Source organism: Toxorhynchites rutilus, chromosome 3 (genome assembly GCF_029784135.1).
Source record: "Toxorhynchites rutilus septentrionalis strain SRP chromosome 3, ASM2978413v1, whole genome shotgun sequence".
In the NCBI taxonomy this organism is placed as follows: Eukaryota; Metazoa; Arthropoda; class Insecta; order Diptera; family Culicidae; genus Toxorhynchites; species Toxorhynchites rutilus.
Window position 1 is genome coordinate 238,479,729 of NC_073746.1, and position 17,007 is coordinate 238,496,735.

General features: G+C 39.2%; 1 protein-coding gene across 1 annotated transcript in view; it reads right to left on the reverse strand.

Moving 5' to 3' along the window:
- Positions 1 to 7,388: 7,388 nt before the first annotated feature.
- LOC129774053 (uncharacterized) overlaps positions 7,389 to 17,007 on the reverse strand; it is a 66,680-nt gene continuing 57,061 nt past the window's right edge. Inside the window, exons 9-11 of the mRNA XM_055777749.1 lie at positions 14,127 to 14,219; positions 13,734 to 14,068; positions 7,389 to 8,089 (exon numbers count right to left, since the gene is read on the reverse strand). Of these exons, the coding sequence (XP_055633724.1) occupies positions 7,844 to 8,089; positions 13,734 to 14,068; positions 14,127 to 14,219 (674 nt within the window). The 3' untranslated portion in view covers positions 7,389 to 7,843. The remainder of the gene's footprint in view (positions 8,090 to 13,733; positions 14,069 to 14,126; positions 14,220 to 17,007) is intronic.

The window sequence follows — 17,007 nt, forward strand, 5'->3', positions numbered from 1 at the left end:
TCTTTGATAATTTATATCTCAAAAACTATGAGTCGTACCGAAATAGTGTCTTATAAAGAGTTATAGAGTATTGATGGTTGAGTATGAAAAAAATGTACACTGAGAAAAAAAATTAGTACTCTTTTTTTATTTACAAAATCAAAATTCAATTTGCAATATCTAAAATACATATTTTTAAATTTTTTTAAAAAATTCCGATCAAACTGATCAATTTGCTAATTCTGCCGATGAGATAAATGAATATTTTGGTTCGAATTTTACCATTGATGATTCCCATCTTCAGATGATGCCTCCTACTGAATCAGGATTCAATTTTTCGTACGTTAGTCAAATTGATGTAGTTGTGGCTATTAACTCAATCAAATCGAATGCTATTGGTTTGGATGGTATACCTATTCGATTTATTAAATTATTGCTCCCATCTATAATTTCTGAAATCTGTTTTATTTTTGATTTGATTATTGCTACCTCAAAGTATCCTGCAGCATGGAAATCGGCTAAAATAATTCCAATTAAAAAATCTTCTAGAAGTGTAAATTTGAACAATTTGCGCCCTATAAGCATTCTTAGTGCTCTGTCCAAAGCATTTGAGAAAATTCTACAAAAACAGATTCAAAGTTTCCTAAACTCCAATAATCTTCTGAGCCCATTTCAATCGGGATTTAGACCCGGTCATAGCACTACTAGTGCAATTTCGAAGGTTCATGATGATATCCATAGGGTAATCGACAAAAAGGGGGTCGCATTTTTATTGTTTATTGATTTTTCGAAAGCCTTTGATCGGGTGTTCCATGTGAAGTTACTGGACAAACTCTTTTCACTGTTTTCATTCTCGCGAGCATCTGTTAAGTTAATACAAGCCTACCTAACAGGTCGGAATCAGATAGTGTCAGTCAACGGTATGGATTCGCAACCAATCTGTATTCTATCCGGAATACCACAAGGATCTGTGCTCGGTCCATTATTATTTACGTTATTTATAAATGACTTAGCTACGATCTTGCAATCATGCAAAATTCATATGTTTGCTGATGACGTGCAACTTTATTTGAGTACAAATAAATTAGATATTTACACAATGGCTTGGTCGATCAATGGCGATTTAGAAAGGTTATATCAATGGACTCATACAAATCTTCTGCCAATTAATGTAGTAAAACAAAGGCGATGTTTCTTTCAAGATCTAGAGTAGACTACATCCCACCAACGCTAGTTCTTGGACATGATGTTATCGAGTATGTGCAGTCAGCGTCTGTTCTTGGGTTCATAATTCAAACTAATCTTGAGTGGGACAAACATGTGAGCTCCCAATGTACTAACATTTTTTATGGGCTTCGTCAACTAAGGTTAACAGCAAATATGTTGAATTCGGATATCAAAATTAAGCTATTTAAAAGCTTGTTACTACCGCATTTTATGTATGGAGCAGTCTTGCTTTTAAACGCTTCAGCTAGAGCGTTAGATAGACTACGGGTAGCTCTAAATTCGTGTATTCGCTATGTTTTTAATCTAACACGCTTTTCTAGAGTAACACATCTTCAACAGCGATTACTTGGTTGTCCTTTCTATGAATTTTTCAAGCTCAGAACATGTCTTTTATTACACAAAATAATAAATTCTACGACACCAACATATTTACACGAAAAACTTGTACCTTTTAGAAGTGATCGTGTACGGAATTATGTTTTACCGATCCACAGCACGTCCCATTATGGTAATACTTTTTTTGTAAGGGGAATAGCATTTTGGAATCGGCTTCCTAGCGATATTAAAAATAATGTTTCGCTTAACGGTTTCCGCGAAGACAGCATTGAGTGGTTCAACGGGAGGAATAAGCACGACTGAGTAGTAAATTTAATTATGAGATAAATTGTTAGTTTGCATTCAGAACAGGATACGTTAAATACTCGCGCGTTGCAGTAATTTAAAAGGATTTTTCCTTACACTGTAGCCTTTATATAAATAAATAAAAATAAATAAATTTGAGTAAGAGAAATCTTTGATAATTTATATCTCAAAAAATATGAGTCGTACCGAAATAGTGTGTTAGAAAGAGTTATAGAGTATTGTTGGTTCAATTTGAAAAAAATATACACTGAGAAGAAAAATTAGTACTCTTTTTTTTATTTACAAAATAAAATTTTAATTTGCGATATCAAAAAATATGTATTTTTTAATTTTTTTTTCAATTTTTGCATATAAAATAGAAGTCATGTAGAAAATTTAAAAAATGGGCCCAAGATGGTAAAACTATTTTTGACGAAATTTGTGGAACATCGAATTTATAGGAATTTTCGAAACTTCGAATTTTCGTATGTTAGCAATTATTCTTAGCCACAAATTATGAACTCTGATGTGATTTAAAACAAAAAAGGTTATTATCAATCTCCTTCTAAATGCAACCATTCTCGAGATTTTTACAAAAATATTTCTAATTTATAATCTTTTTTATAGTAAATAATCTCTTTTAATATGTTTGTCGTGTTATACCATCATGTTCATGAGATTTTAAAATTCGCTTATAATTTCCAACAACTTTTCAAATACATCGTTATGGTAAAGACATATGTTTAGGAGTTACGTTACGAAACATTCGAAGACATGTGGGTTAATACAAAACATAGCGAAACTAAAAAATCTTTTTTATCTTAATACAAACTTCAATCAATAAAAAAAATTGGCTTTAATACAGTGGATGCAATCCGAAAATCTTAAAGTATCAGTGTAAGGAAAGATAAAAACATTGGTTCGTTCATTGATGGACCGTATTTTTTTACAAACAATCGAGATGAACAGGTGTCTCAACGCAATGAGATTTTTGACTACACAATTCGATTAAGTGATCTAAATAACAAGTTTGTTATTGTTCCATAAAAACAACAATTTAATTCTAAATGTTATATTAAATTATAAAAATCCAAATATAAAAATCTAAAATTATAAAAATCCAAATAACCTAATAATTTATGACAGAGTCATAATTACGTATATGCTAATAAGAAATTTGAAACGATTACTCGAATAGTTCGGGATGATTTTGATTATACTGTATGAGTATGGTTTTTAGTGTGCTTTAATTCGGTGTTCTAGCACTATAAATAACAACAAACTGGTTATTATTATTTTATACCGTAATCGATTCCGCATGGCTCAATAATAGTTATACTGTTTCGAGACTTCTAAATAAATACAATCGGACAAAGACCAACAAAGAACTTGTTTACAAGTTATTTACATTGAACAGTGTCTGACAAAATATTTGTTACTAATGGAAACCATTAGTGAAAATTTATAATTCTGCACCTATTAATGATTCTCTAACAAAGCTTGAACGAGATTAGTAGAGAAACGTATGTCTGAGTTGTGCTCGTTTGAAATTCATTTGAGAACATAGAAGTTTTCTTTTCGGACAATAATCACGATAATGTTTCTCACTGTTATTTATAGTTGATTATAAATGTTTTGATCACTACTGTACGTTCTAATACTCTGTCACTCACTTTGTTTTAAAACCGGATTGCTCTACTAGTCCATTCTCTTGCGCTAGAAACAATCTAAAAAGGTAAACAAACAAATTCCTGACTGTCGACAGTTATTAAAAGACTAATATTTATGATTTTTACCTAATTACTCTAACAATACAGTAATTGGATCGAATTTACAAAAATTACCCTGCAAGCTGAGATATTAACCACAACCACACCATCGTAGACACCGCGAACGGAAGTGACTTGTGGGAGAAGGGCAGTAACACAAAAGCGCTAAAAATCGCGCACTTCATTTGATTATTATGCACAATGCGTGCGGGTTTTCCCCCAAGGTCAACAATAGTTGCTGTTTTTTTTATTATGAATGCAAGCTCTACAATGTTCAAAGGGGGTGATTGGGGGCCACACTGCCGGTCAACTGTAACTGGTCAAAAGTAGTAAAAACGTCAACATAAAAAGCACTCGGTAAGTGTGGTTGAGTGTGGCAAGGTAATCACAACCGTAGCGAGCTGATTTTAAGATAATTGACGAACGATGATTCTGAGGTGGATCGTTCGGTGGATGGCCGAAACTAGTGACAATGAGAATTGGTTAGTGGAAAATGCTGCGGCCATGTAATAAATGATGCCAAATTCGTTTTGATTCAGTTCCACAAGATCTTTCTAGTATTATCTCGAATTAATCCTGATTGTCGATGGATTCATTTGAAACTTGTGAGCTAATGTAACGGGTCAATTTTCCTTTGGTGTTGGCTTTTTACCCCCAGATACTGGGACACAGTATTCACTAACATGATTTTTCAGGCCAAAACTAAATAAAGGACAACAGGAAACCTGTCTTTTTAACATTGAAAAAAAAAATCATTTTTAACAAAAACTTACTGATCCAAAACACAAATCACAAAACAATACGTTATACACCGTTCAACAATTACGACAGTTCTAGAGGAGACGTACAAAATTGTGAGTATGTTTGATATAAAATCAACGAGCACTACTTGACAAATTAAGTATGTTGCGGAAGGTAGAATGAGTTGATAATAGCAGGCCCGGTGAACTTTGTCCCGCCTAAAATTGATTTTTGATATGAACTCATTTTATGGGGGTGTTCGTAGCCACTTTGGTTGCGCAATATAGTTGCCACAGGCTTATAAAGGGTTAATGTGAAGGTGCATCTCCCAGATTGTTTTTGTTCTTCGAAGATTGGAAAACGGACGAGCAGAATTTTGTTATTTTTTTGAGGAAAATTTCTATGACTGAAATATTGTGGGTTAAAAAAATTTAAATAACTTTCACCACTTTTTAATCAAAACTCTTGTACACTCATACCTCGCTTTACGGCCTAGATACGTTCCACGAAACTCGGCCGCAAAGCGAATAGCCGTATAAGGAATCAATTAGTTTTCAATTTTTTTTCGATTTACATAAAACTATATACTATGATGTGCATAGGGTAGTTTGTCTGGGAAATCAACATTTTTAAGAAAGTTGCGTTTGAAAATTCTAGATGACCATTTTTATTGTCACTCACCTGCCTAGATATATTGACATCGAAAAAAATGTTTTTTTGCCGTTATAGCAACACATTTTAGGTCGTGAATTGAAAACGAGCCTTAATTGAAGAGGGCCGTTGTAGCGAAACGTCGTAAAAAGTGCGGCCGTATAGCGAAGTATGGGTGTATTGCTATTTATTGAAAACGAGATGCTGTATGTCTGCTAATGAAATGCTGTGATTATTGGGTGGAATACTGCTGTATTACGCCTTAAAGTATGCACTATGTCAATCATCTAAAGGCCTTTATAAGTTATAAGCTGTTAGCACAGTATGTAGAGAGCGTCGAAATTGGCCAAAAAAATCCGCTCTGCTTGTTCAATAATTTATGTTGGATTTATGATTGGGCGATCTTCGGCGATCGATTCTCTAAATGGTGAAAAAAAATTACGGATCTATTCACTGATTAAATAGATACCAAAGAATCGAACTTTGCTTAATCGATTTTTGAAAAATCGTTTTTTTTTCCAATTTATTACTTGTTCTACATAAGTGGTTCAAATTTCTATTCAAACATTTTATTCTGATTCTCGTCATAATGGTCACAAAAAATTGAGGCCCACAAAAATTTTATTTTCCTGGACATTCATCTTATACCGTCATGCAATTATTTGATAGAAGTACCGGTAAGTATTTCGTTTTTTCCAAAAGTAATGCTTTATTCTGCAAAAATGGTTACAAATTTAATATTCAAAGTATTCCCATCGCTAGTCACAACTTTTTCCCATCTTTCTCGCAATTCACGGATCCCTTTGCGGAAATAATCGGCCGGTTTGTCGGGTAACCACGAATCGATCCAATTTTTGACTTCAACAAAATTGAAGAAGTGCTGGTCAAACAGGCCATGTTGCATCGATCGAAAAAGGTAGTAATCGGACGGAGCAATGTCTGGAGAATACGGCGGGTGAGATAGGACCTCCCATTTCAGCGTTTCCAAGTATGTTTTGACCGGTTTCGCGACATGCGGCAGAGCATTGTCATGCTGCAAAATAACCTTCACGTGTCTTTGCTCGTATTCTGGACGTTTTTCCTTCAGTACACGGCTCAAATGTATCAATTGTTGTCCCCCGTAATGGTTTCATTCGGTCTTAGCATCTCATAGTACACCACACCCAGTTGGTCCCATAAAATAGACAGCATAACCTTTAGGCCGTGAATACGAGGTATGGCTATCAAATATCGAGACTGGTTACGAAAAAGGGTTATATGTTAAAAATTACGGTACAACGATATGCTCCCATTCAATATACTCCCCTTGGCTTCTCACACACCTTTCCATACGTTTTTTACATTGTTCGTAGCAATGCTGAAACTCTTCATTTGTGATGGCGTTCAAAAGCCGCGTCGCTTTTTCCTTTGCCTCTTCTACGGACTGAAATCGGGTACCTTTCAACACGGATTTGATCTTGGGGAATAGAAAAAAGTCGCATAGGGCTAGATCTGGCGAGTACGGGACATGTTCGAGCACTGGAATGCCCTTATCGGCAGGTGCGTTGTTGTTCGTGTTTTTCGTCACACATGATGATGATGATGATGATGATGTTGGATTAAAGAGGCTTTAAACTTTTCAGTTCAGTCGCCTCTAAACACACACATGATTTCCTACGCACACTACAAACCACTGCTGCTCGCAAACTACTATAGTGATAAAAACGTGTTTTCGTACGTTTATAACAGACACTTCAAGCTACCGAATGTTTACATTTTACGTTATTCATGCTCAAAAACAGTAGATTCCCTTCTTTCTCAATTATCTTCTTCTTCTTTCTTTGTTTTTAAGAGGCTTTAAACTTTGCAGTTCATTCGCCTCTAAGTCAATTATCTTATATTTGAAAATAACATTGATCGTGCGTCGGTAAATTGTGCTCCCCCTTCTGGAACACCTCTGCTTCTGTGATCCCTATTTGAAATGAGATTGATCCCGACGATGCCGTTTGCTGGTAGATAGTTTGATACCTAACTGGACTCCCGTGGTTATTGGGAACCGTTAGCGAATTAATAAATTCTGCTCCTACATGTAGAATATTGTCAATAACTTCTATTCGAAAGTCAAAATTGACGAAAAGTAATTTTTGCGCGAAAATGGTTAATCTGTTTAGATATGTGTTTGCACAGAATTGCGTTCAATTCTCCATAAACCGCAATTACCACATGTCATTACAGTGCTACCAGTAGAAACTCGAGAACTCTTTCCAACTCACTGCTATTTGAATTTCTATTGGTTGGCTGGTTGATTGTATTAACTCTCCTATACTCGTAACTCGTATATATCTTCAAAGAAAAATATATAATTGAATGAAAAAACTCCAGAATTTTGTTTTCTTTAATTTCATTCTGTTTTAATAGCCATTCACCTTATTTACTCTCGGTTTGTCAGACCTATGCGCGAGTATAGGAAGGATAAAGAAGCTTGAATTCATTCGTCTCTAACGCTTCGCCGGACTTAAAATAACTTTTCCGTCACAGTACTTGAGATCAAGTAAAAGCAATTATTTCGGAATTAGGAAAGGATTACAAATATATCTAAATAAAAAATATATCAAATATGTCTATAGGATTACAAATAATATATCAAAAATATATCTAACCTGCTCGTTTTTTCAGGTTTTTACAAGACAAGTATATATTTCTTAAATTACGCTTTCTATTTACATCACATTTCTAGAGCTAGCAACAACATTGCAACGAGTTTTAGATTCTTCCAAAAATAAAGAAACTAATCGCTCCTACCATACTATTTATGAAAATTAATAAAATAGCTCACAATCCTGTACAACAGCCATTTTTTTACAAAACATTCACATTCAAACATCAATCCACAGCTTCAGAGGGAGCTTATTGAACAGTTCATTCCACAGCCCTATGAAGATATCGGCAAGGCCGTACTCGAGATCGGTCCTCAACTCGGCAATCACCTCGTTCGCATTCTGATTCAGGAACAAATTCAGTGACGCACCCAACACCTGGTTACCTTGGAAAAGGTTATCCAGATGAATGCGCATTCCGCCGACTAGGAAAGTGACTTTCATCTCCTCGATGAATATGGCATCCTGTAATGAAAAACCAGATGAGCTTAAACGCTTTATATGCATGCGATCATGTGGACAACAAGCAAGGTAAGCCGCATCACCGCGACGCACAGTGGGGCCATTCTGAAGAAAAACGGTTAAAAGTCTTTTCTCACCTTACCTTAAATTTTAGAGGTTAGGTGTCTCCCGAGAAGTTGTTCAGAATATTTATTCAGATAATTTGACGGTTTCATTTAAACACTTACTAACTTACAGTAAAAATTTAAAAAAAAACTAACTTTTTATATTTTTATACTTTTCATACTTACGAAATATAGAGTAATAAATTTCATGAAACTTTGCTGAAGATACATAATATCTATCTATCAGTTCTTCAGAGATATAACTGTTTTTCTGGGGAGACTATTTCAAAACTACTTTTTTTAACTTAAGTTGTAATTGAATTACATTATATCAACTCAATATGTTCCATAAAGTTTTAGATAATATGAAAATACATAACTTTGCTTAAGACACTATTATTTTTAAATGACACCATTGTGATCTACAGTGGTTACAAAGCAAAAACTAATCACTTTTATTCATAAAATTATTCAAAAATATGCACGTCTGTGCACCAATACTCAACGTCATTTTGTTCGTCAGGGTTTGGAGTATACGGCAAACTACTTTTCGAACTCAGGAACTCTCGGGAACATCGCTTTTTATATCAATTTTTACAGCGCAATTTACTCAATTTTACTCTGTTTTCTTCATACTTATCTCACTTCTTAACTAGGCGAACCTAGCCAGAATTTTCACCTGCCCCCGGGCTTCTGAATGCCAAAGGGGGACTAGGCTCTGCGGAATGCACGTATCTGCATGCTCGTGCTGTTTTAGTCCTGACCGAGGAATTGTCGGACAATCGCGCAGGTGCTAAGGATGACCGACTTTTGGATGCCGGCCAATTCCTTCTCGATGTTCAACACCTTTAGCGCTTCCAGAAGTGTCTTCGGGATAATTCCAGTTCCAGAGAGAACGACTGGAACAATTCTTGGGACCTCCCTTAGCCCCCACAGTTCCTTGAGCTCCACGGCCAATGGTCGGTACTTGCAGATTTTGCGACCGTGGGTCTCCTCCAGATTCTGGTTCAGTGGAATAGCGACATCGATGATGGTGACTTTGCGGTCGCTCTTGTCGTAAACCATTATATCTGGGCGGTTGTGGTGGATCGAGAGGTCGGTCAGAACAGTGCGATCCCAGTACAGCTTGAAACGGTCATTTTCCAGGACAGGTGCAGGCAGGTACCGGTAGTTTGGTACGTTGTCTTCCAGTAGAGCACATTGGAGCGCCAGTTGTCGATGAACAATACGGGCCACGTTGTTGTGGCGCTCGGTGTAGGCTGCGTTGGCCAAAACGGGACAGCCTCCCATAATGTGCTCTATGTTTTCACCTGGTTGATGGCACATCCGGCAAATGTCATCAACGTCTTGATGCCAGACGTACCGCCTGCAGTTTCTCGTCGGCATTATCCTGTCCTGGATGGCTATCATGTCAGCTTCTACTACTGAAGAGAGTTCACCACGCGTTAGCCACAGATTAGATGCGGCCTTGTCGACGTGTGGCCGGTCCAGTTGATGGGGGTGGGCACCATGCACTGCCTTCTGCTTCCAAGCTGCAATCTTCTCCTCCACTGTCTGCAGATTGCAGTTGAGTTGGTACTCCGCTTGCGCCAAGTGCAGAGCGCTGTATCCTCTGTCGGCGGCGCAGACAGCCCGGTATAGCGCGTTTTGGTTGGCGCGTTCTGCGAAGTACTCGCGCAGTTGTCGTACCTGGGCAACACACAGTGCAGAAATGTCGACGATTCCAAGTCCCCCTTCTTTGCGTGGTAGTGAAACTCTCTCCAGTGCCGATTGAGGATGGTGCATTCCGGCCTCTTTGAATGCTTTCCTCATCCTCCTCTCAAGGTCCTCTAGGTTAGTTTTGCTCCATTTGACTACACCAAAACTGAAGGTCAGCAGGGGAACCGCGAATGTGTTGATCGCGCGTACCTTGTTCCCCGCGTTGAGGAAAGTCCTCAGGACACAGTTCACTCGACTCAAGAACTTGTCTCGCAGCTCCGTCTTGATGTCGGAGTGGCGAATCCCGGTGAGCTGTCGGAATCCAAGATATTTATAGGATTCGCCACGAACCATGTCTCTTATAAACTCGCCGTCATAGACCTCGTAGCCTCCGGATTCGGTAAGTTGTCCTTTCAGCAGGTGGACACAGCGACACTTGTCGAGGCCGAACTCCATACAGATGTCCCTGCTTATGTCTTCGACAACCCGGATAGCTACACCTAGACGCTGACGTGAATCAGCGTAGACCTTGAGATCGTCCATGTAAAAGGTATGGGTCACTTCTTCGTGGGCGCCGTCGCCATACCTTATTTTATAGCCATGACCGTTTCTATTGAGCGTCCTACTGAGGGGGTTCAGTGCCAGACAAAACCAAAGCGGGCTGAAAGAGTCGCCTTGGAATATCCCCCTCTTTATCTGCAGCGTTCTAGACTGCAACACATTTTCCCCATCACTGAGGTGCAGAGACGTACTCCACTGCCTCATCGCATGCTGCAGGAACCTAACGACGACGGGATCAATTTTGTAGAGCTCCAATACCCGGACGAGAAACGAGTGAGGTATGGAGTCATAAGCCTTCCTGTAATCGATGTAGGCCATACTTAGGTTCCGCTGGTTATATACCGCCTGGCCGACTATGGCTGCGTCGATGATGGCCTGGTCTTTGCAGCCATGCGTATTTTTCCTGCATCCTTTCTGCTCTTCTGCGATGATGTGATGCTGTTCGCAGTGAGCAGAAACTTTGGCGGTAATTATGCTGCTCAGTATTTTGTACAGACTCGATAGGCACGTTATCGGTCTGTACTTTGATGGGTTCAATGTGTTGCTGTCTTTCGGGAGGAGGAAGGTGACGCCACGGGTGGCGAATTCAGGAAGGTTGTGTGGGTCACGTAGCACCTTGTTGAAGCACTCAGCTATCTTTGGATGTGCGACGGTCAGCTTCTTGTGCCAAAAGTTCTGGACACCATCGGGGCCCGGTGCTGCCCAGTTCCTCAGGTACCGCGAGGCTTCGCGGACATCGTTCTCTCCGACGATGATAGCTGGCATCTCTCCAATTTCACCACAACTCTCCTCCTCCCGTCTTAACCACATTTGCCCGTCGCGATGTTCTACTGGGGTCTCCCAAATACCAGCCCAGAAGTTCGTCACATCGCTAATATCTGGCAAACCTTCGCGGTAGTCGGGCTTCTCGTCGCTAATGTGGTCGTAGAACGCTTTTTCGTTATCTCTGAACATCCGATTTTGTTCCTGGCGCTTTGCAGAGTCAGAGTAACGTTTCAGCCGTTTAGTTAGGACGCTCAATTGCTGTACCAGTGTGTCGAGTTTTTCCGTCAGCTGGTGAGCTCCCAGCTGGCGAAGTTCAGTAGGCCGCACGATCACAGCAACTTGGCGACATAATTTCGCCGATCTGCTGCCTCTTTTGTACGCCATCAGTCTTCCAATTGCGGCGCGCTTGTTTAGGATCCGTTGCTCCAATCTCCTTCGCCATGGAGGCTCACGCCTTTCACGGAGATGTTGGAGCAGTCCGCCTCTTGGCCTAATACGGTATCCTAAACTTTTGGCGGTCGCCACAGCAGCACAGTAAACTTTCAGTTGCAGCTCCTCCATGTTCTCAGCATCAACCAAGTGCAGCGGAAGAACGTGCTCGTTCATGAGCTTTACTGCACTTGTCAGCCTGCGGGAATGCTGCAACTTCGGGATCCTGGGGCGCGACAAAGGGTCCGTGTCGCGGAACTGTGAGATCGCCTCGTCGTAATGGAAGACCAGATCGCGTAGTAGTTGTTGATCTGGCTGTGGATCTTCCGGCTCAGGGGGTTGTTGTACTGTGGCCTCCACTGGTGCTGATTCGCGTGCCCCACTCGCGAATGAATTGCTCAGCCGTACTGAACTTCGTCTCGACACATCGCTTGCTCTGCTTGTTCTGGAGCTTAGTTCTCTCTGCACCTGCTGCTTGATCTCGTCGACTTGCGTTTGGGAGAGCATATTGTTGCGTACAATCGCTCTACGCCTCGCGTTCATCGCGTTTTGGTCAAGCCTCCCGACGAACTCTGGATACGCTTCCTCGAACATTGCGAGTATTCGAGGGCGACCGCTCATGTCCGTCTCCAAAGCAGTGCAGATGTAATAGGCGCGGATCACGAATTCATTCATTTCATGTGTCCACATGATCCGTCGCCTAGTAGTACCCACAAGTGTGGACGACTGTCGTCTGACAGTCGCAACACGCCTCGTAGGCGCAGCGTTTCGTTGGTGATGTCGATGGCTGCTGTTTCCGTGTGGCGGTAGCTCTTCGGGTTGAACCCGGCTGGTGGCCCGCTCTTGCACATCGCCCTCCAGCCGCTGGCCGCTCGCTCTTACGCCCGTTCCAGGACCAGCTCCAGTTCGGGGACCCTCCTCGGGCGATCGCATTCTGAGTATTCTTCGTGAACGTAGCTCCATTTTCTGGGTGTATCTCCTTTGCCCGGGAGACAGCGGGTTGGCAAGGCCTCCATGACCCGGGAGGCCTTCCCCGGGAGAGATATAGCGCTCTGACTCGCTCGCACCCCCTCACTTAGCCACTTTCGACACCCGTTCTCGGAGCCAAGACCAGGTGTGTGTTTCCAGTTCACGCCCGATCTAAAAATGTCGTCATATGATCTTCGTGGAGGCGTGAGATAGGAACATTTGAGACCAACAGGTAGGCTCCTACCCTAGTGTTGATCCCCATTTGAGAACCTTCAAAAAACTTCATACTTTATCTTTTTTTTTTTTTTTTTTTTTTTTTTTTTTTTCTGTATTATAGTGACTTTCAACGCTTCTGGCTGGTTCGTCACTTTTCCTTCCATTTTGGAAGAATGTCGGGAGTGAGAATTGAACTCGTGATCTTGAGCGTGAGAAGTATGGATGTTACCTCCACGCCAGATCCGCTCCACGCATACTTTATCTACTTTTGATGTTTATTTGCGTTATATTAATTTATAAAACATTTTTGATTCTATCGTAGCTCGAATTTGAGTTATTTTGCAGTAGTTTCATTGCAGTTAGACTTTTTTCGATTTTCGTTTTCGCAAGCTGCTTATCAGAGGGGTCGGATGTCATAAGCAATCTTACAAAAACATCCCGATTACTGACACCATTGCGATCATTTAATACTAATAATGTCGTCTTAAGCAAAGTTATGTATTTTTATATTATCTAGAACTTTGTGGTACATGTTGAGTTGATATAATGTAATTTAAATACAGCTTAAATTGAAAAACTAGTTCTGAAATAGTCTCCCCAGAAAAACAGTTATATCTCTGAAGAACTGATAGATAGATATTATGTATCTATGCAAAGTTTCATGAAATTTATAGCTCTATATCTCGTAAGTATAAAAAGTATAAAAGTATAAAAAGTTAGTTTTTTTTTAAATTTTTACTGTAAGTTAGTAAGAGTTTAAATGAAACTGTAAAATTATCTGAATAAACATTCTGAACAACTTCTCTGAAGACACCTAACCTCTAAAATTTAAGGTCAGACGAGAAAAAAATTTTGACCCTACTGTGCGACGGTGCAAATAACAAAAATAACTTGCAAACGCTCACCTCGGGCATTGGACGAACGCTGATTTTTGTGACCACGGATGTTTTCACATCCTTCAGCACCATTGTAACGTCACCGTCGCCAACCAGCGGCAACAGGAGGACGTTTCCCTTCAAGTTGTATACGGCATCAATTTTCAGCTTCGGAATTTCCAGGTCAAAACTGAGTGTGTTTGTTTTGAAGTCCAGACTGGCACGCCTTACGGTAGTGTTCGAGGGACCCTTGATGTTGAGCTTCTTGAAGCCACCACTTAGGGTGAGTGCACCAGAGCCTCGTGACACTTGAACGGATTCGATTCGAAGCGGGTCGAACGGCTGGACGCCTATCTCAGGGATGCCTACAACGAGTTGATTATGATCATTACACGGAGTGTGCAAATCACATGCGGAAATTACCTTTCGCGATATACGGAAATGTGCCCACGAACATTTTTCTGAAACAATCGTCTTCATTTGGATTCTCTCTTCGACAGACTCGGAGCCAATCCGCTGAAACGGTAAAGAAGTGTATATGATCAGTTACTCTTTTTTTGTGTTGCACATTCTGTTGTAAAAACAATTACTGGAAACGCTGACAATCGCTGTGAATTGATACCCAACCAAACATTCGACTATTTTGATTGGACGTTCAATTGTTAGATTAACGTGAATCGTTTTTTATGTATGTTGTTGGTTGAATGGGTGATTCACTCTAGCTTACCAGCGCTTACATGCCGACGTAGCTTAGTATTATACAATTAACGTTGCAATATCCGCAAATGACGTGTCGGTGTAAACGAAGGGGCTCGCAAGGGGTAAGTCGAGTTCATTCACCATCGATGACAACAGATTGATCGTAATTATGTAGACGATTTAATGATGAGGCATGCAATTAAGCGTTACGTGAATAGCTGAAGATTATCCGCAATAACATGCAGAACAGCAGTTTGGAACCGTCTCTCCATAGTGGCGATTGAATTCTTCTCCATCAGTTCGGTAGTTTGCAAAAAATCTTTCGATTCTAAATTTGATAATCTTTAATTGATGGGACAGTACCTAATTACAACCAATTAGTTGGATTAAATAAGAAAGCAATTGACGATATTTGAAAATAGAAATATACCCTCGACAAAAAAATTAGAGGAACAGAGTGCGAAGTCGGAAATTTTAGGTGATTTTTGACATGCTGTATCTTCGTGAAAATTCAACGCATTTCGATGGAAGGCACATCATTTTGAAGCTACAACTTTCAGGTATTAGAATATTTTACGTACATATTTTTATACTGGTGTGTGTAGGTGTAGTGAGCAACAACATCGGGAATAAAAAATCGATTTTTCAAGAATATTCTGGACTAACACAATTTTTTGCCAACCAACTCAATAGCAAATCCAATTAACCTCATCAATCGGCTTTTTTTTTGCTTCCAACAACGTTCCTGTAGGACCTTCCCACACAGAGATATTTCAGTTTGAATGAAAAATCACCCCTTCGTCTTTGATGATGAATAATTCAATAGACAACAATCGCACCGCAAATCGAAAGGCAGTTTCGAAAACTCCAATAAATTCTGCACAAGGATAATTTGTTACTTTGACGAAAAAAAATTATTTAATTTTTTTGCATCGATTTAAAAAAAGTGCCAAAAACAGGATTTTCATAGTGCTTTACAAAATTCACTGGAGTTCTGCAAATAACGCAGTAAGTTCTAATGTTTGCAGGCATATTTTTAGCCTAGTATATTCCCTAAACATCTGTGAGCGTTTCATATTGATGCGTTCAGCCGTTTTCTCTAGCCGATTTTTCAAAGTTTGGAGTAAATTAGAGGAGCATTTGATCGCAATCATATCAAAAGTACAAAATCTTACGCGACTCTCAGAACGAACGATTCGTAACATTCTTTTTCATTCATTTGTAGGTACAAAAATTGTCAGGAGTGATGATACTCACACATAATTTCCACACATACACGCACTCTTCACCCACAAACTCATAAAGACGAATCGTTCATTCTGAGAGTCGCGTAGGATTTTGTACTTCTGATACGATTGCGAACAAATGCTCCTCTAATTTACTCCAAACTTTAAAAAATCGGCTAGAAAAAACGGCTGAACGCATCAATATGAAACGTTCACAGATGTTTAGGGAATACACTGGGCTAAAAATTTGCCTGCAAACATTAGAACTTACTGCGTTATTTACAGAACTCCAGTGAATTTTGTAAAGCACTATGAAAATCCTGTTTTTGGAACTTTTTTTAAATCGATGCAAAAAATTTAAATAATTTTTTTTCGTCAAAGTAACAAATTATCCTTGTGCAGAATTTATTGGATTTTTCAAAACTGCCTTTCGATTTACGATGCGATTGTTGTCTATGGAATTATTCATCATCAAAGACGAAGGGGTGATTTTTCATTCATACTGAAATATCTCTGTGTGGGAAGGTCCTACAGGAACGTTGTTGGAACCAAAAGAAAGTTTATTGATGAGGTTAATTGAATTTGCTATTGAGTTGTTGGCAAAAAATTAAGTTAGTCCAGAATATTCTTGAAAAAATAGAGAAAAACTCGATTTTTCATTTCTTCCCGATGTTGTTGCCCAATACACTTACACACATCAAGATAAAAATATGTACGTAAAATATTCTAATACCTGAAAGTTGTAGCTTCAAAATGATGCGCCTTCCATCGATATGCGTTGATTTTTCACGAAGATACAGCATGTCAAAAATCACTTAAAATTTCCGACTTCGCACTCTGTTCCTCTAATTTTTTTGTCGAGTATATATTGAGATCGAGCAGCATAAAAATACAATAGGCACTGCATGAAAGTGCTATTGATATACTGCTCAAATCTACTTAAAATTATGCCTAATTGCTGAGAAACGCACACAAAACACACGGGCTCATTCTACCCGTAATTAGACCGAGAAAGAGGTCTAAGGAAAGTGTTAGACCGCAAATTTCGAAATGTCATGCTTAAAGGACCACTCCATGGGACGAGCATTATTTTTTATATTTTTTAACTTTCGATAAAAAAATAGATCATTAAACTTTCTAAAATATATTTATTAACATTTTAATAATGCGTGATTTTTTTTTGTATACTGGTATATTATGGTATACTAGATGAATTTGAGTTGTACCATTCGGGGGGACATCCATCTTGAAGTAAAGGTTGTTGAGTGTTTTTATAGTTCCGCTTATTTCGGATCAATCACGACTTTGCAAGTAACTGTTTGCTTCGCGGCCGATTGGACATCCCATTGTCACCAATATTTTTATTACAAAAGGTTTTT